The following is a 24,321-nucleotide window of genomic DNA, read 5'->3' as shown; positions in this document are numbered from 1 at the left end:
ATAAAATCTTTGATGAATTGAATTATTGTTTCTTTACTTATAGATACACTAAAATAACTAAATTTGTTTCCATAATATCACCAGTAGCACTGAAGCAATTTAAAGCTAATAGTTTACCAAATTGGAGAGAGAAAACAAATCCATCTTCAAGTATGAACAATATCTATTAATGTCCCTCCTGACCTCTGTCAATGGGAAGGGAACCGGGTTTACAGTTGGTCTCTATAAAACCTTGTATATTTATGTTTTATCGTTCTAGAATCACCATTGCGTGGGCTCACATTTTTCTGCAGGCCTCCGAACAGTTGTATGTCAAAAATTTGTGAACTAGAATCATCACTGTCAGTATGACAAATGTCTTACTAGAACAGAGAAAAGCTATAGATTTTTGCATTAGTGACATTTTTATGAACATATTTTTTCATGAAATTACATCACAGTGAATCACCTCCACTCAACTTCCCCATGACAGATAACATGTAGCTCGTGGCCAAGCAAAACATTTTTTTAGGAAACCTACAACTCCACTCTAGGGTCTTCATATTCCTCTTCTCCATTCAGTTCTGTCTTTTGGGCTCACAAAAACTTGCCATTGTCTGCACAAACCCCATGGAAACTGGTGGTTAGGAGGTCTGTGAAACTTGAACTTTGAACAGACCTGACACTGCTCCACATTCAATTGTGTTCTGTGTTAAAGAATGAGTACTGATTAACTACAACCTCATGTCTGCCAATGGTCAATGAATATTTCCTGCAAACTGTTTTACTTGTTATGGATAAGAGCAGATAGATAGATAGATAGATAGATAGATAGATAGATAGATAGATAGATAGATAGATAGATTATTGACCATGCTATATTTTAATAATCTGGCCCACATTAATTAAAGAACATTGGACAAAACAATGGAATTTTCTAGGACAGTCCCTAGTAAAATTTCCAAGAAAAACTCCAGTGACATTTCTGCAAATGGATGCAAACACTTGAAACCCAAACCTTGTCTATGGTTTGGTGAAACGATTTGACATAGGTACAATAGCTGTGTTTGAACATAGTCATCTTCAAAATGCAGGGCCTGTACACCCATGCAAACTGGTTCTGATAAGGAAAAAGAATCCCTGGAAACAGTTACATCACTTCTATGTAGTTAGTTTGTCCACAAGTAATTTATCTGGTATATAAAAAAGGCCCATTTCCAAATTGTTTTAAAAATTGATTTTTTTCCAAATTGTGATTTATTATCATAACAATCTTAATAAATACACAGCCAAAATACTTAAAAATATTATTTGATTTTTTTAACAAATTGCAACATCCTCCATTGCCACAGATTCTAATCCTATTATCCCAGAATCAAAGCAATTCTGATGGAAACTGGCATAGTGTTGACTTGCACTGCTGTCAAACATGAAGAAAGGTGAGAAAAATACCTACAACGATTCTTTCCAACAGAAATCACTGAAATGACATTGCAAGCAATAACATAATATGCTCTCTATGTAGGCTGACCAATCAGTAATTCTATATGCTATATATTCATACAAACTTAAAATGAAAATCAACGGATAAATCATAAGACAAAGTAAATTCCAGAGGAATTTAACCTAACAAGCTTATTTTCCTGAAAGTATATCATAGTGCAAGTCATTCTGACTGACTTTCTGCCACTTTCAATGCTAGCAATAAATGTCAGTATCTCATAGCTATTTATAGCTTCCGACTTCCAGGTTATGAAACAAGTTTAATCACAGTACATGACATCACAAATGCCATAAATTCCACTGCAACCTGCGTAAGCCATGGTTCTTTCGATGTCACAGCATAGCATTATCTATTTTGGGATACCTTCAGTAAACCAGGAAGTTCCAAGGATTTCATAGACAGACAAAATATTTGTTAAGGGTTAGTTAACACTTATTTGTGTATTGAATGACCTCCAAGTTTGGTTATCATTATTATTTATTACTCTAGCGGCCCAGGCAGAGACTCCCATTGCACGGGATGCTGTACAGACACAGAACAAAAAGCCAGTCCCAGTCGTTTACGATCTGAGCATAGACAAAAGACAATAAGTGGACACAAATACACCCCCGGATGAGCACAAGGAAACAACAAGACATATTGGTCCATGTGACGGGCTGTGGTCTCAGCACCCCAGCAACCTAACTGTTGTCAGGTTTTCTGTAGGCATCATGTCAAAGGAGAGTTTTGAGGAGGGTTTTGGAGGAGAATAATGACTTTGTTTTGTGGATGTTTACAGGGAGCTTGTCCCATGCATGAGGAGCAGCTTGATTAACAGAGGCATTCAACACAGAAAGCTGGGCTTAATTCTGCTTTTATTTTTGCTTTACTGTTGAGTTTTAAAGTGGCAGTTGATTAAAAAGCCCAGGCAACTCGTAATAATTTAGAAAGTAGAAGAAATATTTAATAAGGAGCATATCTGGGAAATAGTTGTCCGTTGCCAAATAATTATGCATATGGAATGGTATATTTTTCCAGTTTAATAACAATGATCTATAAATTATGGTATACAACACTCAGAACGACAATGGACATGTGCTGGCCGCCGCTTCCCACTGCCCCCGTTGGCCTGGAGTGGCGAACCATGGCCAGTGGGAACTGCAATCGGCCGAACCTATGGACGCGGCAGGTAAACGAACCAGCCCAGCCTGCCAGGGGCTTTCCCTGAACAAGCAGCGGACCAGCTTTGAGAACCTCTGATCTAGTCCAGTCCCCTGCATCACATCAAAGATCTTTCCAGCAAGCTGGAAGAAATTATAAGAGAGAGACAGTTCATCATCACTCTCCAGCCCAGCCCCTGACTCAACACCTGGAGGAACATCTGGAGGACAAAGACTTTGAACTGGAAGGTAGTCCCGGTCTGTGTATTGAAGGTCTGTAACCTGCTTGTACCATCTGTCAGGGTAAGACACTGCTTGATTCAAATTGTGTTTAGTTTGTAGAACTTAGGCTGCACATTTATTTTTATTTCTTAAATAACCAACTTTGATCTCTACGCTTGCTACTTATAATAACTTAAAATCCATCTTTCTATAGTTAATAAACCTATTTTACCTAAAACAGTACATTTGGCTGAAGTGCTTGGGAAATCTCAGCTCAGTTTACAAAGGCTAGTGTTTGTCCACTCCACATTGAGGAAGTGGAGAACTGGATAATGAACTTACACTGCCCAGGCTTCTGACCAGTGCAAGACAGTACAGTTCTGAGGTGAAAGACTGGGGAGAATTGGCTGGAGTGTCTCTGTTGTTGGTTATGAGTGGTTGGGAGACCATTCATGTAACTCAGTTGGGTGTGTCCCTGCCCATGGATGGCTCTGTAAGTGCAGTATCTGCCAGAGGTATATAACTTGACATCAGCATCACAGTGTGAGGACCAGCCCAGGTTGGTGGGACAGAGGGCTCAGCTTTCTCACAGTGCAGGTTGCACCCCGGGGACTCCTTCAGAGCTTCTCAACCAGACTTTATCTCCCACAATACAGGATGGCCATGGAACTCCCATGACACACAACTTTCCCTCACCAAGAGAGGACCAAGACCATGATGCATTGTGTACCCTATGGAGAATAATGGGAGCACGGATCATCCAGGTTACAACTCCCATGAGGCAGCATGCTATTATTTCAAAATCAAAATATTTCAGTTTTCATTTTTTATTTTTTTTTGCTGAAAAGCCAACTGTCTGTGAGGGGAGAAAAGCAGTTTCTGACCAGTTCTAATTACTATACATCATCTTTTGTGAACAATTATCACGTCTTGATACTTCCATTTCAATGACATTGTCCTTCTTTTAAAATAATATGTCTTCTAGCTACTGTTTTCTATATAATCATGTTTTATAGAATACATTTTCTTAATTAAAGTACAAGAATGCTGTAGGAAATAATGCACTACTTCACTGGATGTACACACTGGGGAGTATTAATTGAAACCTCCAACAATTCAGTAGCATGCATGGCAGAGGAGTGTTTCTTAAAAGAAATTAGAGTAGACTGATAGAGTTCAGTGGAGTTACACCATCAGGGAATATGGCCCAACATGTGAATTTAGTGTCCATAAAAGATGCCAGACTGAATTCCTTGGAGAATGAAGTCTTCCGTCCTCCACTGCAAAGGAACAATAACTAAGACCAGCAGCTACGCAAAGTTCCCTGTACTGACTCACTCACGTCCCTTACTCTGATCAGTTCATTCAGGTGTGAAACAGCTGCATGCTGCAGCAGAGAAGACACTGAACTGGCAGTCTCTAGATCTATTCCAGACTCTTCCATTGACTCACTGTGTGTCCGAAGGCAAGTCGCTTAACCTCACTGTGCCTCAGTTTGCTATCTGCAAAATGCAGATAATTGTTTGCAGTGATGGTCTCAGGATACCAGAGACAGAAGATGGGTTAGGTAATACTTTTCATTGGATCAATTTTTATTGGTGAAAGAGACAAGCTCGGTGTAGCTCAAACTTGTCTTTCACTAACAGAAGTTGGTCCAATAAAAGATATCACCTCACCTATCTTTCCCCTCAAATGCAGATAATGATACTTAAGCACCGTTGTGCTTTTTCATTTATGGATGAAAAGTGCTATGCAGGTGCTAGCTATGATTATTTTTGTGGAACTGTATATTCAGTTGAAAATAACTGATTCCACCAAACACTGTCAATTTACAATTGTTTGTGTTTCAACTTCTTTGTCCTGAGGAAAGCTATGCTATATGAGTGATCTTATGTAGTATTTTTAACCTTTTGTCATAACATTTGTGTTATAGCCTGCTTTCTCAATAGTTCAATAACTCCCAGTCCCTAAAATCAATTTAGAGATTATTTACTCTAATGGAGCAACCTATAAAACTTGTCAGAGTGTCTTTACAGTCAAATTGTTATCAAGTATCGTCACTGCAATTATCAGCTGCCATCACTGCTATCTGTTGAAATATGCACAAGATTGAATAGTCTCTATTATAAGAGTGCTGAAGTGAAAAAAAGACAGATTATATAGTTACTAGGGGGTTTGGAATATTAATTAAACATCAAGGCTTTCACATTAGAATCCCAGATGTTTGATCATTATGATAATCCACTGTTAACTGCGTCCCCTTAAAGGCCTCAGAAACATTCCACTAATCTTCCAGTGGTGAAAGGTTGAAGACCCTTAGGCTATAGCACACACTGAGCTCCTATGCCATCAATTATACTAGACATGGCCTTTTTAGCAAAATTGAGTAATTCATTTAGTGGGCCTTCTGTTAAGGAAGCTCTTGAACAGCTGTCTACGTAGGTTGTGTGTAAACACTTTCCTTACCAACAGGGGTCCTTTGCAAGATAAAGCACTTTACTCTACACACAAGCTATTTACTCTGAATCAATATTCTAGAGAGTTAGTAACTCTCTCTTCACAATGGGGCAGTGCAAGCAGCCCTGACTACTGATAGATCTTCATGCAAGATGCCCATGACAACACCACCACCTGCTGGGCCTGGATCCCCTGCTCTGTTCTGCCCAGCTCAGGTACCCAACGGACACTATCAGCCCCAAAACCTGGGCAGAGTTGCATCCCAGCAAGTGCTATAGCTTTCAAGATAATATATCAGCCTAGTAGGGGGCAAGAGTTCAACTCTTACTCAGGAATTTTTAGTTTCCTTCCTTTTTTAAATTTTAATTTAATTTGGACCTGTTAGTTGTTATTTTTAAGAGAGGCCATTCCTCCCAAGCCCATGGAACTGAGTTGGCAGTGTGGAAAGCAGTGTCCTGTGTGTGCAGTCTACAGGCAGGAGTGCAGATGGCCCTTTTCAGAAGCAGAGGTGCTACTGTCACAGTCAACTTGGGAAGCATGTATGAAGATCTCTGCTAACAGCAGGAATGGCTGCTAGCACAGATCTTCCATTATAATAGATATAGCCTTCTTAATAATACATCCAGCTCTTTATAGTTTCTAATAAATTATCCAACTGAGAAGGACAGTAGCAATGGAACACCGCCAGTATTTCCTTCCTCACTACATGCTAAAGTTAATATATAGATAAGACTCCACTTCAGTAGTAAACCCAGAGCAACCTCAGAACTTTACAATAAGCAACAGAGATAGAGGCAGCAGCGTAAGATCTAAAAGTGCCATAGATCACACCACAAACAGCAGAAGTTTGAAGAATGCAGGTAGACCTCTAACTAGGCCGAGGTGAATTCAGGCTGAGGTAAAATTCTAGTTCTTGCAAGATTTTTGAGTCTGGTTTTGGAGGCCCGAGAGCACCATGTAAGTTGGCTTGGTTCTTTTCTTTGGTGCCTATGATGGGGTGTGCACCCCACACCATCCCAGGTAAAATAAATGAGGGTTTGAGAGGTCACTTAGGTCACCTGGCATCACAGGAGAGAAGAAGGGCCAGGGCTAACGGATAATGAAGCCCGGTTGGGAACGCACTGCAAAACCAGGAGGCTGAAAGCAGAATGGGGTTGCAGGGACAGTTACAGGGAAGCCTTCAGGAACAAGGAGGAAGTCCGGGGAAGAGTAAATCCTGGGATATTGTCCAGGAATAGCCCGAGGAGGGGCTGAACATTGTCCAGAGAAGGCATCTGGACAGTGGTCCTGTAGGACTTCATAACCCCAGAAAGGGTGGACTGAACCGTGACCTGGCCAGAAGGCCAAGTTACCAGAAGAAAGATCACCATGGAGTGAGCAATGAGCAGCAAGAGGGATGCACCAATGATGCAAAGGATTTCCAAACCTAAATGCAAGGAGAAGAACTAGCCATAAGTGGTAACCCCCCTTGCAGAAACTTTAACTTGTGTACCAGAATTTAAGCTTCCATTTTAAAAACATTAAGTCCCCAACCCTTACAGCTGTGAAGATAACCCTGAGCAGTGCAAAGGGTTTGGACTATAAAGCAAAATCTGGTCAATGGTCTTTAAACACCTTTTCTCTCCTCTGAAGAGAAAGAAAATTGGGCCTTTAAACTGGCTGCAAGCAAAATAGCGCCAAAAAAATCCCCCGAGATTTATGCTGAAGATATTAGCACTGCCTCTGTGAGTGTTAATAACCTCTCCAATAAAGCCATTACATGCTCATTTCCCATTCCCCTTGCTGCTAGCTTGCACTTCCTTTTTATATGGCTCCAGGCTGGCATCCTGGGAGATTCAGGTTCTAGCTGTTTTGCAGTTCTGCTGGGTAACCCTTGCCTCTCTCTGTATAGAACCCCAAGGTTATCTAACCCAGATACCCTCTTGCCCTTTCCAACATGCAGATGGATACTATAGCCTGTCACAACAGCTACCAATCCTCATAATGGCATCAAGTATATGATGTTCAACCATCTAGCATGTATCCATTTTGTGCCTACCAATACACAACATGAGACTCAGCGGACCCATGTTTCCTACAAATGTTACAGTGAATCCCCAGTACACTTTTCAATAGACTAAGCACTCTATTGAGATGACATTTGCAGGTTGTTTATTAATAGTAGTAGTTAGTAAATATCATGAGCCATTTCAGTTTACTTAAATTCCCTGTAAGCTTGGCTTAAGGATCATGCATGCTAAACTGTCAATTTGTGTTCAGAAGGATTAAAGTGCATGATAGCACAGATGGTGTTCAGCTGAGAGGTTTCGATTTCAGCCTATCCGAAGAAGTAGTGAAATGTAAGCATGTAATTGTTCAAAGCAGAGGTAGAAGCCACAAAAAGAGTGTTCAGAGGCTTGGTTACAAATACTAAGGGCTTTTATGACTTCAGTATTGCGGCACAAATACTGTTCCAATAAGACATTCTTCCTATATAGGGCACCTTTAATATTTATCTGCTACAATTCTATACCCCTGTGCGGAAGGCCAGTATAAGATACATAGACCATTAAATTCCCATTTAAACTACTTAAATGGTTCAGGCCTTAAAAAGGCCTTGCGCTGTCACTTTGCACAGAGGAATCCCAGCCAGAAATAGTAATAGGTGTACTCCAAAATATGTTAAATCTAAGCCCATATACATGTTTACTGAGTATGACTCATTCATTCATAGTTTGTAATATTCTTTAATTTTATTTTTTAAAAGATAATGACTGCAACACTCAAACATAATAACTGATTTAATAGCTCTATAATGCAATCTAATTCCAAATATGCTTAGCAAAACAAGTACCCGGTAAGCAAAAAACCAAACTTCCAACCTTCAGACAGAACGAAAGATTACACAAAACAGGGCACAACACCTTATCAACTGGGGAGACCATGCTATATATTAAATATCAGATTATCAAACAGACAACAGCCATAACCACCTCAGCATGAAACTGAGTAGTGAACACTGACCCCAAACACAACATAATGAGGATTCTGCATACAGTTCAACTGAAAGAAGCCAAATCTATTCATAAATCTGTTTAGCCTTTTACAGATGACATCTGCATATCTAGCTATTTTTAATGAACTGTTACTCCAGTGATTTATAATGAAGAGGCTTTTTTTTTTCTATGATCAGAATAACCTTGCAGCAGAGTGGCTCTAAGGAGCATAGCTTATTGTAGCGACAAGCTGTCCTAGGAAGGTACTATAGCCCAAATACATTATGTCTGATTCAAATTCCACCTTGAGCTCATCTGTCAAAACAGCATTTATTCCGGAGAAGACAACTAAACAAAACTGAAGAACCATTGGCTAACCCTATAACTGAGTGACTTATTTTTTTTACACTTTCAGCAGATAGCTAAAGGGTCATTTTTCAACCTTGTTGGGGTCTGGTGCATTCTGTGACTGCCCAGATGTTTAGATCCATAGATCCACTTAAATGATTTTTAGAGTGTATCCCAAGTAGACCGAAATACTACATTTTGCTTCCCACAACAAATAAAGCCACTTTTAATCCTGCATCTTAACGTCTACGTTTCTTAAGATTTATAGCCTAATCCTCCATTACTTTGAGCACAAAGCTTCCATTAACATTTTGGCCCTGTTAAATATAACCACATTGTTGTAACAATTTGCAATAAAAAAATTTGGTCAATGGAGTACCAAGGTACGCAGCACATTTCCTATACTGCAGCTTATAAGAGTCTTCCCAATTCATATTTAATCTTGCCATGGCAGGCATAGAATACTTTGAACCCTGTGATTTTGGCTAATACAGTATGTATTCAAAGTGGACAGCAGTCTGAACGTTATAATTGAATGTAGGGCATTGCATAATCCCTTCCCCTCCCCGCCCAGCCCTTTTCTAAACGGCACCTTCTGAAGAAGTGGCTGTTGAGAAGCACAGTGCTTTACTATGGAGTGTCTGGCATTTCTTCTCCTCCCCCACTCACACAAATCTATTTGTGTTTCACAGGACAAAACATAAACAGGATTAGTATTGCACATAAAGAATTGCAAACATATGTAATAAGCTGAATAGTGAAGCCACCACTGCAAACATTATAAATAAGAAATATGCACGTAAGACAACTAGATGCATTTTTATAGATCAAGAGGGGGTTTGAAGGATAAAATGAACATGTGCTGTAGGTAGAGGAGGGTTTCGGGAATAACTTAGAGGATATTCCCCATGGGTTTATCATACCTTGCACAGCTAACTCTTTCCATCTTTCTTTGTTTTCTTGAATGATCTGCACCAAGTTGTCCTTAAAGCTTGATAGGTCTACTGTTGCTAAAGAATTGTCTGTGGAAGTCCCTCCATCACTTGTAGTACTTTTAACACTGGGTCTTCTTTGTACATCAGCATTGCTTACTCCTCCCAAGCTATGCTGGCTAGAGAAATAAGAAAACACTACATTATGAAAAGAGTTGAGGGTCTCCATTACATAAAAATAGCTCATTCACGTTAATTCCTTAGGATCTCTATGTAAATCACTAACTAGAAAACTGGCCTTAGTCAAGGAAAGTATAAGACACATTTCCTTATGAAGTGAATTGTTTCCTGTGAACAATTCTTAATGCCACATTTTTAGGAAATTATTATGAAAATGGGGCAGTGCTCCAACCTCCTGGTTAAGTACTTGGAAGAATTTTAACATACCAAGTTTGGTAGCACCTTTCTCTTCAACTCTTTGAAATGAGTGGGGCTGTTCTGGAGAGATATCTGCTGCTGATCCATGCCGGAAAAGCAATACATGACAGAGCAAATTCTGCTTTCAGATGCATGTGGTTGGCTCCAACTGCGAACACACCACAGGAGCTCTGTGCATGTTATCTAAAGGCAGGATTTGGTTCAATTACCTTCAACCCCACTGCTTCAAAACACACAAGTAAAGCAGGACTAAGTGTTAAGAAATGTGTTGAAATATTAACAACAAAATTTGGCATTATCCACCAAGCAACAGTTAGTGCATCAGGTCAGAGAGAGTGTGTGTGTACATGTGAGAAACTGATACATTCAAAATTAATTCTCTTAACACCAAAGGGTGGGGGCTATTTTGTGTCCATGCCCCAAGTCATGACATACCAGTTTTTGTTTTCCACATAATACTGCTTGCCTAATATGATCTCAAAGATTTAGCACAAAAGAGTAAATGCTTGTAAGCACATAAATGGGCTCCAATTTTCCCAGCAAAGAAAAAGTACAGTTACAAGTAATATTTCATTGAAAGTATACGTACGGTGTAAGGAACTGCAAATTAGAACTTCCCTGTGCCCCAGAGGTGTTAAATGGAAAGGATATGGTGTATTTCTAATTTTTTTTCCAGTCAACAACTTAAAATTTACTACCTATGTAATGCCGACAGATCCCGGTCGTCGGTGGGTGGGATTGAACCTGGGACCTCTGGTTGCATGAGCCTCTACTGCATGAGCTAAAAGCTGACTGGCTGTTAGCTAAGGCTGTAAGAACAGACTCATTTTATCTTTCTTTAAGTGGTCTCAGTGCCACTAGATGGGACAGAACACCTCACCCAGAAGGTTTATGGGCTACAATACATTAGTGGTTTCCAGCTACTGGTATATATGCATCATTGCTGGTACAGACTTCAGTGTATAATATTCTAGGCTCCCCATTCCTTCTATAGGGCCTACTTCTGCATCCCTTATTTAAGAAAATCTCCCTTTGCAGTCAGTGGGAGTTTTGTACAAACAAGGCCTGCAGGATCAGGTGCCTAAAGTTGAACCTCTGCGCAAGACCCAGTAGAAAGCCTCTGCTCACCTCTCATTCAGTTATGCACACTAACGTGAAATCGGGAGTTGAAGCTGCCTGAACTCCAACTGGAGTAAAAGTGAGCAGTTAAATAGTATGTGACACCAGTGATGTCTTAGTCTAGCACAGTTGCCCAAAGTGGTTGGGAACACTGCCCACAACAGAAATGCACAAAGAATAAGTTAAACCTAAAAAAGCAAAGTTATAGCCACATCATTCTGACACTACCAAATCTAACCAATACACTAAGGAATTATTGCACTGCAGTGTTTTTATAGTGGTATACTACAGTGAAGGGTTAAATCCACACATTAAAAAGAAAATGTGATAATAGACACTTCCTGGGTTTTGCTTTAAGAAGAAATGGCCCAGTATTTTTTATGATGGAAAAGAACCAGTAAACATTTTCTTTTTGTATGTCCAGAAGAAAATTCAACTTCAAGTCCTTAGAGGTGGGTACTTTGTTCTTTATTGTGTTTTTTACCCTTCTATGCACATAGTTTCCTTGTCCAGTACAGGAACATAGTAGACAGCTGCAATTACAAGACATTGCCACTAGGTGGTAACACAGTATAACTATTCACATCAGACTTCTGCAAATATGAACAGATTAGAAAATAGTTATGCTGCTGTTGCTAATGCTTAGTTACAAAGAATCACAAAGTAAAAGGAGAAAATGTTCAAACCTGGGTGCTCCAAAGGCAGAACTTTCAGACTTTGAAGCTTCCTCTATAAGAGGAATAATAATTTTCTCCATTGAGTCCGTTAGAAGAGAAAACGTGGGCTCTACTATGAAATCAATGAAACCTGAAAAGCAGAACGAGATGAATTCAGGTTGTACATTTTTCTGGGTCTCAAAGCCAATGACTAGTCTCTGTCTTTATTCACAGACTGGCTCCAACTTCAGAAACCAGATTAGCAAAACACTAAAGAGAAATGTCACCCAACGATATCCATAATGTCTGATCAAGTCGGAAAAAATTGGACTTCGAGGTTTTAATATCAGGATAATATTCTGAATACAAATGCAATCCAGATTCAATATACTTGAGATCTTTTTTTCTCTCTCAGTGTAATTTCCATAGTTGTTATTCTGCTGAGGAAAACAAAAAAACACCTGGAGAGGTACGGAAGTAACTAAATGCTAATATTTACAGTTTTTCCACTCCTGTCTCCACTGAACCCTGCACATTTCACAATAAGCTTTTCATTGGCGACTGCGATTAATTACTGAATAAAAGGCAAGCCATGACAGAGCCAGTGGGCAAGAAGTCAGTCTACCAATGTTACCATTCAGAGCCTCATGCCAATGAGTCAATATTCCAAATTGCTGTTTATTATTCTGGAAGTAAAGTGTTATTTCACAGTGTGTAGGAGTATTCTGTCAAATCAGTGAAGAGAACAAGTAATATCCCTGGGAGACAGCATTCATCCCACAGCTCTAAGATGTCAGCACTGAACAATGTATTGTACATTTTAAAGTGCTCATCAAGAGAATGACATAGCTAGAGAGAATAGGCATTATCCTCTTCTGAGCACTTAGCAAACAAAATGTAGGTAGAACATGAGATTTGCTACGGATTTCAGGCTCTCTTCACACTCTAACTCAGCACAAAGGTGAGCAACAGGTATAAGCTCAAGTACGTTGCCACTTGAGTCTGGCTGGAAATGGAATGGGAGACGTATTACATTACAAGATAATACTGGAGGATACTGTTCAGTTCAAGGATATGACATCTTAACATATAGGATCTCCCAGTCCCAGGATTATTTGAGGGGGATGTGTTGACATCTGTGAAAGGCACTTTTCAAGGCATGCTTTCCTCAGCAAACTTTTAGAGTTCATACCTGTTATTGGCCCCATAAAACTTTAAAGTAATTATTTGCATCCCTACTTTACAGATGATGGGGGAAGGCAAGGGCCTGCATTTCACCTTTGAAAAAATTAGGCCCTAATTTGCTATCCCAAGGCTACACATTAAGGCTCTTTACTTTTAATGTAAGCTCCTCAGGGAAGATACTATCTTTTCTTTAGGTGTTTATACAATGAGATCATGATCTTTCATTGGGGCCCTTAAGTGGTACTGAAATACAAATGATTATTATCTAATCACAATAGGTCCTAACTAGGCAAACACCTACAGTAACTCCTCAGTTAACATCCTAATTATGTTATTAAAAAATGCAACTTTAAGCAAAACAATGTTAAGCAACTCCAATTTCCCCACAAGAATTAATGTAAATAGGGGAGCTTAGGTTCCAGGGAAATCTCTTGCCCCAGACAAAAGACATTATATACATACACTGTATAAGTTTTAAATAATTTTAAGCAAACAATTTAATATTGCACTCACCAGTGATGATTGTAAAGCTTGGTTGAGGCAGGGGGGTAGCAGGGTTGGGGTGTGGGGGCTTGCCCCGCTCCGCCCACCACACGTTCCAGCCGGGGAATGGTGTTGGGGCGCCAGGGCTTGCCTGCTCCCCGGCTGGAATGCTGGGTGGGCGGAGTGGGCAATCCCGGGGATCTCGACCCCGCTCCCCGGCAGGAGGGGGTGCGGGGAATCAAACAACGTTATAAGGGAACATTGCAGGACTTTAAAGGAGTATGTTCTCAGATAGGTCAGCGACCTAATAATGAAAAAAACATTAACTGGGAGGACGTTAAGTGATGAGTTACTGTACTTGAGTGGTCCAATTGAATTCACTGGGGCCACTCACGTTCATATATAAATGTCTTCAGGATCAGGGGCCCAATCAGTAGCAGAGTTGGTATTAGAAGTCAGGAGTTTTATTAACTTCCAGTTATTAATCCACAATACCACACTGCCTTAGAAACTGGTGTTTGGGGGTGGGGAAACCTAGTCTGGCTCTTTCTAAGAAGAGAAAAGAATGTTTAATAGGTTTGTCATGCTTCTCTATGTAAAATTTAAAAATAAATTCTGATTCTTATTGGTTCATAATATGGGCTAGGTCCTTTACATGACTTTTCAGTTGAACAATTTAAAAGGGCTGAAACAATAAGACTTTAAAAGTCATTGAATGGGGGAACATAAATAATAATATACCCATTTTACAGTTGGATTAAGTGAGATAGGAAATCACTTGCCTAGGGTCACACAGTGAGCCACCAGCAGTGCTGGAGATAGATACCAGGAGCTTGTTTGAAGGGCCTTTTGAAAACAGTGAGTTACTTGTATCCAGCCAGCTTGACTCTATGGGTATATCTATGCTGCAAAAGGGATGGTCTCAGAACCTGGCCTGAGCCTGAATATCTACACTGCAATTTTATAGCCCTGCGAGCCCAAGTCAGCTGACCCAGGCCAGCCACAGGGTATGTCTGCACTGCAATAAGACATTGGTGGCTTTGAGTAGGTGACAACTTCTCCATTCTTTGCTTTACCAAATTCCAAAATGTCTATAGTAATATCTGGACCCCAAGAGTGCAGATTTCCAGTACCCTGATCTAATCACCAAACATACTGTCCCATTTGCTTCATATGCCATGCTGAAAGAGCTTAATGTCCCTTTTGACAACAGCACTTCACTAGTGTAATATGCTCTGATTTCTGTGAGTAAACGTGTAGGAAGAAATGTGCCATTTATAGTAGTATCTACAGCTTTTTGAAAACATTGTGTGCAGTGTGCGAATGGAGGATGACAACACTACATGCTCCTACATTTATGAGAAAAAGAAAACAGCACTGATCATTACCTATTTGGGACTGAGCCACCATGGTAGATTTGCGGTCACAGAGTGGGGAAAATGGTAGCCCTAAAGCAGCCTCCTTGTCTCCCTGGAAAAAGCAATGTTTCATATTATAAGAATACATATACAATGGAGAAAGCCTGAACACTGCTCTCTGACCAATTACTTCTACAATTTACTTCTTTTCCTAAATTAAAACAAGCTGTGGGTAAAATAAATCTAATATTGCTTTTTAAATGAAAAAGAGAGAAGAAAAGGAAAAGTCAACATTATAACTTAATTTTAACAATTTGCATTGAAAAGAATATGCTGAAAGCAAAGATCTCGTCAAGACTAAAGCATCTGCCACTGTGATTTAGTATTTGTCAGGGAAGGAAAATAAAAAGCATGTTTTATAAGGAGACCTTCTGCAGCCTCACAGCTTGGACTTGGAGCACCCAGACATCATTCAACTTAACTTCTGTTGAAGAGACAGTCCGGGAGAGAAGGGGAAGCTGACCATGCTGATATTTTCCCAGTTATATAACTGCATTTTAGAATGCTGGGGGCTCCACATTTGCCTGGAAATTCACTGATACATTTGTAATTGTAGCATTAAGTCCATTTGCAAGTGCATTTAAAATATACACCTTTGATATTCTTATCATTCAGATAAGAAGGAACGGATGTAAGAAAAGCATAGAAAAATAATTTCAATACAACTGCTTAAAAACAGCCTCAGAGATAGAAGAATGAGCTTCAGATAGAAATGGAGGGTTTCACCACTTCTTCCCTTAAAGTCCAATTGAATGCCATAACCTAAGTGAAGCTGTGGATAGATATCTAGAGCTGGAAGAAGAGAGCAGAGAGAAAATATTAAAAAAAAAAATCTATCGGTGGCCATACATATAGAATGGGCCCAGACAGAAAGAAAAGAGACAGAGGACCAAATTATAGCTGACGTGTTTTATGCCTGAAATGGGCAGAGTGCCCAGGACCCCTTCCCTCACCCTGCCCACATAGAAGGTACCCATAATTTGACTATAGGGAACAGAAGAGAGCAGGAGCAGGTAGTATTACCAAAAGGAGCTAATGGTCCCCAGAAGTGAACCACATGAATATAAATGAAGGCGCTTCACTGATTTCAACTAGCTGAGGATTTGGTTCAATGGGCTTCTACTGCACTAAAGGTTTTACTAAAAAAAAAAAATTGAGCTAATCAACCTGGCTTTGCTTTCATGGCTTAAGATGCCTCCAGAACTCCTCATTGGAATTGTGGCCTAATTATCTAACACCAGGAGCATGTTATTACTTACATTAACATTGGTTTTTTTGACAGGGATAAAGTAACATTATATTTGAGAACTCAAAACTCAGGAAATTCCACGCAAGAGTAAAAATCACAGAACTAAAAATCTAAAAACTTAACTCCCTTGAGCTTATGCCTTAATTACTTCTTTCCTGCATTATGTATTTTTGACATTTCATACAATATATAATAAAAACTGTAATTTCTTAAACAATTTCTATATTGTAAATTGCAGTACATGACACAGCCTTAAGATTTGACATGATCTTTAATTCTCATGAGATATCAAAGTTAAGCAAGCTAAGTTTGAAGAAAATCAATTAAACGACTTAAAATTATTATTTGAAAGTTGAAATTTTATTTGTTTGTCTTTAAATAAACTCAAACCTAGAGCAGAATGCTGTCAGGGCTGGGTGGTTGTTTGAGGGACCTCAGCTGTATGTTTCTTTATCATTATGCATTTGAGATGGGTGGGTGTGGTTTCTGTTTGTTTGGTTTTTTTAAGTGAAAACAATTTTTTTTATGATAATGTTCTAAGGCTTTGCCCTTGAAATTATTACGGATACGTATTTTAAATCTTAGTGCCAGTTGAATAAAGTTTTCTGAGATAATGTCCATTTTCCATCTGTGCCCACTTTTAAAACTGCATATTAAAAACTTCTATGTTCTCAGAAACTCTTAGTTTCTGCTGCTTTTGTCTGCGTTGCAGTGTAAGCAGGTAAATTACATTTTTTTTAAATTTAAGTTCCCAAGTCTTGAAATGTCTTTATCATACTTGGGTCTTCTAACATGAACAGTGTTTTACTATTTGGAATTTAATCTTTTTGACTGACTAATGTAGTACAGAATGCAACAAACATACAATAAATAAGTTTCCAATTCCTTGTCAGTCCTAAGGTATCATCATCATTATCATCACATATTTTATAAGACAGGTTGGTTAACAGACATCAAGCTGGATGTCAGAGCTCAAGCTCTTCATATTATATTTCAAGTACTGCTTTTATTACATCCATTTCATTTATCAAACCAGTTTGAGTTAAACAAAGTATTAAGCCTTCATGTGAAACTCAAACTGAATCTTGTTCAGAAATTGTAAGTTTAAGTTTTATTTTATTACTTTTATTTTTTATGGCTTTGCACTTTCTGGCTTTGGCTGAGACCAGAAACAGACAAACCAAACTAGTGTGAAATAGCTATTATCATCTAATTCCCAATCTGGGCTAGTCTACACTTACCAGCCGGGTCGACGCGGTGAGTTCGACTTCTCAGAGTTCGAACTATCGCGTCTAATCTGGACGCAATAGTTCGAACTCCGGAAGCGCCGCGGTCGACTCCGGTACTCCACCACTGCAAACGGCGGTGGCGGAGTCGACCTTGGAGCCGTGGACTTCGATTCCGCGGCGTCTGGACGGGTGAGTAGTTTGAACTAGGGTACTTCGAATTCAGCTACGCTATTCACGTAGCTGAATTTGCGTACCCTAGTTCGACCCCGCTTCTTAGTGTGGACCAGCCCTCTGGATGGAAAAAGGAAATGAAATTCCAGCACATTTTCTACTTTGCATGGGCTCTGAGTTCAGCTAAATGTTATAACCCGATCCTGCAATTCTTATACAGGCACTGAAGTCAGGGCTGCTGAAAGGGGGGGAGGGGCAAGTGGGGCCCCCACAAGAATATAGTTTTCTATAGTATTGCAACTTTTTTTATGGATGGGGCCCTCAAAATTGCTTTGCCCCAGGATCTCTGAGTCCTCTGGGCAGCCCTGACTGAAGTCAATGGGTGGGAGTTTTGGCTGGATACAGACTACAAGACTAGACACTCCTCCCTTGACTGTGCTTGTCTACAACATATTTTAGAAGCTTTGGAGATTCATCTCTCACTAACATTAACCAGAACTGTTCATATTAGAGATATGTGCAGCTTATATCCTGTCTCAACTGAGTGCATATTATCCCAGTTTCTGTTGTGTACATTTGAAATGAAGGTGCTATGAGAGAGTTTCATATTTTTATAATTATGAAATGCATACGTGTATTTCAGTGACAAAAAATAGTGAAAGGATAAAGTAGTAACTAAAGCATTAACCAATCCTGTCCACTCAACGACCAAGGCAGAACAGAACTAAATATTGTTAATGTGACAGCCCTGGCCTGAACATATTGCCTCACTGTTCCATGGAGTCTATGTATCCTGCCTCCCTATGTCTAAAATGCTTCTACAGTTGTTCATTTCTGACCTCTTCTGATAATATTCATCTGGGTTAAGGGTTCTCCCCTTTTCCTCCACCCTATAGCACCATCATTTCTATTTACAGTAAGAGGCACCAACTGGTAACTCCCGACTTCAAGTCCAGATGTTGAACTTAATTAATGATCTGCTGCTGCTCAACATTTCCACAGAACTGGGTTTATTCATTATTTAGATTAAGGCACCAGTTCTCCACTTTCTCCAAAGGCAAATCAAAGAATCAATTAGGTCCTGAAGTTTACTGTTCAAAATCAGTAGTAAGCATCTTTAGGAACTGAGTGAGAACTCTCGAGAGCAGATGGTGTAAATTACTGACTCATTCATTGCCCTGACCCCTTCCAGGTTAATGTATGACTACTCCTGTTTGAAAGCCACAAAATACAACATAGCAAAAGGACAATTAGATGGGCCAGGAAGCCAATATCTATCTTTCCTTATGTGCTTTGTCAAAGATGTAATCACTGAAGGTGCTATGATATTATCTAAATTAGGTTTCGATCAGCTTTTTTTATGGCTCTTTTTGTGACAACATTGCTGCTTCTCTCTGGGCCACTAGGTCCAATTTTAATTTAATCGTTGTTTTAAAGCTTTGTCCAGGGCCCAGACTCATAGGGATGCGCGCTATATCCCAAATAGAGGGAAATAGTTGCTTTAGTTACTTTGCTGACTCAGGAAGACACTGAAGTATCTATAGGCTCAACTTTCTTTTCCTTTTGTAAGGCTATATTTTAATTTAAAATAATTATGGTGCTCTAAAATGAACTGTTCAAATGCTGTACAGAACAGTGGGGAAATGCCTCTTACCTCTTTGGTGATCATCTTATGCCCACCCCACCAAAAGCTGCCCATTTAAAAGCAAATTAATTTCAATGTTAATCTCTTCCTAAGAAGTGCCTAGAATATTCTACCAAGTGCTATTTCTCCAATAATGCTTTAATACTGAAGGCATAGCCTAGTTGCATAGACTAAAATTGAGCATTAGGAAAACACGGGAGACAGCAAAATGCATTTCTCTAAAGTGTCCCTACTATTAAATTACCTATTTCTCCCATTCCACTACTGCGTCTTTTGTTACCATTTTAATGGCCCATATCAAAATGATGCTCAAAATAAATAAAAAGGAGGTTAGAATATATTTTTCTCTTATTTCAAGCAATTTCCAAATCCTGAACACAACAGAAAGCAAAAATCACTCACTCATAGTTAATTGGTAAAGTGATCACAGGTGGTCTTTTTATCAAGACAAACCCAGTGTTTGACATGATGTCCTAGGATCCTAGACAATTCTTGCCCTGTTTTTTTCATTTCACCACTTGAAATGTTTGCTTTCCCCTTACTACACAATGTTTGCTCAGTGGTATTGCTAGACAGTAGAATTTGCTCTGTGTTTGCAAGCAACAAGTGTTTGGAGTGACTAGAAAGGTGGAAACAAAGTAAACATTATCAAATCCCTTCATCTTTACTTAAAATTAGCCTTAATTGCACTTGCTCAGTGATTCAAGATAAACTCATTGTTTGTTACTAGAAAAAATTCTCCACTCTGTGAAATAAACACATGTTGCTATTGAATCAGAAGCTGGCAACAGCACACCACCACACATTTTTTTAAAAGTGCATTTTTGTCTTTTGTACGACTATTTCACCACCACAAAAAAATACTGCCACGTTGCTGTGTCACTGTGTTTGATTCCAAAATTATGGCCACATCATCAATAGAAAGACTCCCATTGACTTGAGTGGTCTCCAGATCAGGCCCACATAGGGCATGAAAGGAAAAATCCATCATACCTATGTGGGATATGCACAGCACTAGCTCACAAGAAGGGGAAAAGAGAAGACTTATGTAATATGATATGGATACAACATTCATCTGCCTTCTTTGCTGAATACACATCCTTCACATATCCAGGTACTCCCTCCTACCCAATGCCTCTTTTTAGTTCAGAGTGTACACAGATCTCTGTCTAAAGAATGAAATCAGCTTGACAAATTATAATACTGTTACAGAAGAAAAAAAGCTAATGCTTTGGAGCCTGCCATCAGCTGAAATTGATATTAACCAACATCCTATTCATCTTACTCACATGAGTAGTTGTACTGAAGACAGTGGGACTACTTCTGAGAGTAAGGCAAGCACGATTCTGATCATTCTACTAAATTATAACTGACAGTATTCTCGCAGGTGGAATTATAAAATATCTAACAGTGTAACTAATACTTTAACTATGTTAACAGATTTTGAAAATGGCACCTGTCGAAAAAATTCTTCCATCAGTGCCGTTGTCCACCGGTAGTGCAGTTCCCAAGATTTTGCTGGATGGCTTATGTCTGCTGCATGTAGAATCAAAGACATGGCTTTGGCTTTGTCTATCCTGTCAAATCAAGGACATGCTCCAATTATCTCAGAACAAAAGCAACTATTTAAAGTCTTTTCTTGTGCATGAACTCATTTAAAACTTCTAAAGAACAGAATGGAAAATAACCTACCCCTCTGTCTGCTGCAGAGTATGTCGCATTGTTTTAATTTGCTGGAAATGTCCTGACATATCTGTTGACAAGACCATCTCAATGACCAGGCTACGCAGTTCCCTAAAAGCAATCAAAAGCAAAGTTACTAATTACAATTCATTTATTCTGTTTACGGAACATTTGCTTGAGAAGCACTGGTTAATTCATATCTTTCTAAACAAAAATGAACACATTTTTAATTAAAAAAAGCACTTCAAGACATGATTAACAACTGGAACCTTAAGTCCCTAAGGGGATTCTGTGGCAGCAGCATACTTCACAAAATCGGCTCTGCAATTATTATTTCAGAGTCATGCTGGTTTGTGATTCCTCTTTTCTAGTGCATAAACTATAATTAAGTGCAATCCTGGCTATAACTCTTTTGCTTATTTCACTCCAGTACTAGGATCATCACATTCAGAAAGAGGGGGGACCAATTAGACCATTGGGTCCACTACAACAGCAGGAGGATATAAGTTTCCAACTTAGTGTCCAGCAGATACAACACTATAATTAGCTAGAAGGTTCAGGAGCCATTTAGGAGACCAAGAAGTGTCTAGTCTGAAATGTTAGGAATTCAGGCTATTTAAAGTTCCTCTTTATTCTTTTCCACTTTTTCAAGTTTGGTCAGAACAGCACCTGTGTCAAATACCCCATGAGCTTAACACTATGGACCATTACAAATTGGCATAAATTAGAACAGCTCTACATTTTATCTACAGCTTGTACATATTTCTTTCAAAGACAAAGGTTTGTCTGCCAACCTTCTATTCAATAAACACAGAAACATATGCATATATAGTATAAATCATTAACTCCCATGACTAGCAATTGCTGATTTGGTAACAAGTGCTTCCTCATTCACTGACTCTTACTGACATGCTGTATACATATCCCATTAGAGTGAAAGGGAGCTGCAGGTAGGTAGGAGGATGTAGGGGAGAATACATAACCTGAAATGTGTGTTTATGAAGCATGCAACCTTATGCATTCTTCTGTGATCTTAACATTCTTTCTTCCGTAGTACTGAGACTTTGGACTCTACTGCTAACCGCTGATAATGCAGCTTATGAAGGCCCAGTATCAGACCTTTCAGTGGGAACTCACTGTTGAAAAACAGCAGTGTCAATTAGATCAAAGACATGTAGGAGATGGTGTGACACTACACCCCATATTTATCATCGGGGTACAATTATGATATGATTATGATGTAATCAGTGGAAAATTATGATTTGCTGAATATGATTATCCTATTTGTATGCATGTATCCTTTTTGGATCTGAAGTTATGAATATTGACTGTGTATCTGAGTTTCAAATGTGGTTACACCTGGGTGACACTCATTAGGCAAAATGCTTTCTGCCTAGACAGCTGGTGGGAAGGGCCTACTCAGAGTAATGGGCCATTAGGAAAAACAAGAGGCCTTAGGACAGGGGTTCCCAAACTTGGTTTGCGGCTTGTTCAGGGTAAGCCCCTGGCGCACCGCAAGATGCTTTGTTTACCTGACCATCCACAGGTACGGCCGCTCGCAGCTCCCGGTGGCTGCAGTTTGCTGTTCCCGGCCAATGGGAGCTGTGGGAAGCGGTGTGGGTGGGGCCACTGCTTCCCGCAGATCCCATTGGCCGGGAATAGCAAACTGCAGCCACTGGGAGCTGGGAGCGGCCATATCTGTGGACGCTCAGGTAAACAAAGTGTCTTGCGGTCCACCAGGGGCTTACCCTGAACAAGCCACAAACCAAGTTTGGGAACCCCTGCCTTAGGAGAAGCTTATCTCCCACCTGGTGAACCTTCCTGAGATTGCTCCAGACAGACTGTAAATAATGGCTGCTATGACTTGGCAGGGCATGCAAGGGTATGAGACCAGACCACATGACACTATAAGACACTGATCTCCATTTTGGGTGCCTGTATTTTTCCACAAACTGGGCTGGGAACTGTTTTTTGGAACAAAGGGTTCCCGCAATAGGCAGGGAGTGATATCATCTGTTGTTCTTCACTCCCCCACAACTCAACACCTGGAGAAGCTCCGAAAGAAAAGGACTTGGAATGGGGTGGGGATCCCAAGTTGCAAAGCAAGTGCAGCTTGTGCCTTGAGAATCTGCAAGCCTGCTTGTATCACCAGTCAGGATGAGAAATTGCTAATTCATATCCAATCTTTCTAGTATTTTAGTCTTAGTTTGCAGTTTTGTTTATTTACTAGGTAATCTGCTTTGATTTGTTTGCCATCACTTATAATCACTTAAAATCTGTCTTTTTGTAGTTAATAAACTTTTGTTTTAATCTAAACCAGTGTGCCTTTGAACTGAAGTGTCCGGGGAAAATCTCAGCTTGGTTTAACACAAGTGTACTGTGCATATTCCTCTCCACATTGAGGGAGAGGAGAACTGAGTAATAAATTTGTACTGGTTGGGGTTTTGACCAGGGCAGGATGGTACAGTTCTGGGGTCCTAGGCTGGGAAGGTGGGGGTTATCTTGGCTGTAGCCTCTCTATTGTTGGTCCATGCAGTGGCTGGCCAAAGCCTGCATGCAACTGCAGCTGGGTGTGTCCCTGCCTGTGTGAATGCTAGTGGGAGTGTAGGACCGGGAGCAGTCTATAGCCTGTTACAGCAGCACAGTTGGGAGGGCTCTCAGTTACTACAGAGAATTCTTTCCCAGGTGTCTGCCTGGTGGGTCTTTCCCACATGCTCAGGGTCTAACTCATCACCATATGTGTGGTTGGGAAGAAATTTTCCCCAGGTCAGATTGGCAGAGACCCTGGTGGGTTGGATTTTTTTTTACCTTCCTCTGCAGCATGGGGCACAGGTTACTTGCAGGTTTCAACTAGTGTAAATGGTGGATTCTCTGTATCTTGAAGTCTTTAAACCATGATTTGAGGACTTCAGTAACTCAGCCGGCAGTTAGGAGTCTATTACAGGAGTGGGTAGGTGAGGTTCTGTGACCTGCAATGTGGAGGAGGTCAGACTAGATGATGATGGTCCCTTGTGACCTTAAAGTTTGAGTCTCTGAGTAAAATGTGGTATTCAGGGGGTTCTAGAACAAACCTTGTTAAACATTAATGTGAAATTCTATGTTTATGCTTTTAAGATATGAGTTAATTACAATTCTGTTTAGAGGAGATGTGATGGTTTATTATAAGTTTTGAGACTGAGCTCCCTCAACAGTAGGTTTAAGCTGGTGTCACTCATTAATTTCAATGGATTTACTACTGATTTGCACTGGTGTAACTGAGTGGAGATTCAGGCCTCCCTTTGCTATTCAAATAATGATGTGCAACCATGGCAACCTCGCCTGACCTCGTGATATGACACTAATTAACTTGCATCCCAACTGTTCCTCCTGCACATTGCTTTGAACTTGTACCCTTCAAATGAAGCAAGCCAATTTTTGTAAGAAACAGGCAGAAGTTGCATGGAAACTGAGGGGTTTATATTAGTTACATTCTGCTGTTTTGGGGGAAAA

At 39.8% G+C, this 24,321-nt stretch overlaps 1 protein-coding gene across 3 annotated transcripts in view; it reads right to left on the bottom strand.

Annotated features, from left to right (window-relative positions):
• Nucleotides 1-24,321, bottom strand: part of LOC120374419 (calcium/calmodulin-dependent 3',5'-cyclic nucleotide phosphodiesterase 1A-like) — a 61,872-nt gene that overhangs the window by 7,274 nt on the left and 30,277 nt on the right. For all 3 annotated transcript variants that reach the window (XM_039494078.1, XM_039494076.1, XM_039494077.1), the window contains 5 exons: nt 20,842-20,943; nt 20,606-20,726; nt 14,826-14,907; nt 11,800-11,920; nt 9,548-9,735 (listed from right to left, as the gene is read on the bottom strand). In XM_039494078.1, coding sequence (XP_039350012.1) covers nt 9,548-9,735; nt 11,800-11,920; nt 14,826-14,907; nt 20,606-20,726; nt 20,842-20,943 — 614 coding nt within the window. The remainder of the gene's footprint in view (nt 1-9,547; nt 9,736-11,799; nt 11,921-14,825; nt 14,908-20,605; nt 20,727-20,841; nt 20,944-24,321) is intronic.

The sequence above is a fragment of the Mauremys reevesii genome, linkage group 11, assembly GCF_016161935.1.
Source record: "Mauremys reevesii isolate NIE-2019 linkage group 11, ASM1616193v1, whole genome shotgun sequence".
NCBI classification, from domain to species: domain Eukaryota; kingdom Metazoa; phylum Chordata; order Testudines; family Geoemydidae; genus Mauremys; species Mauremys reevesii.
This window is presented reverse-complemented; position numbering and strand designations above follow the sequence as displayed.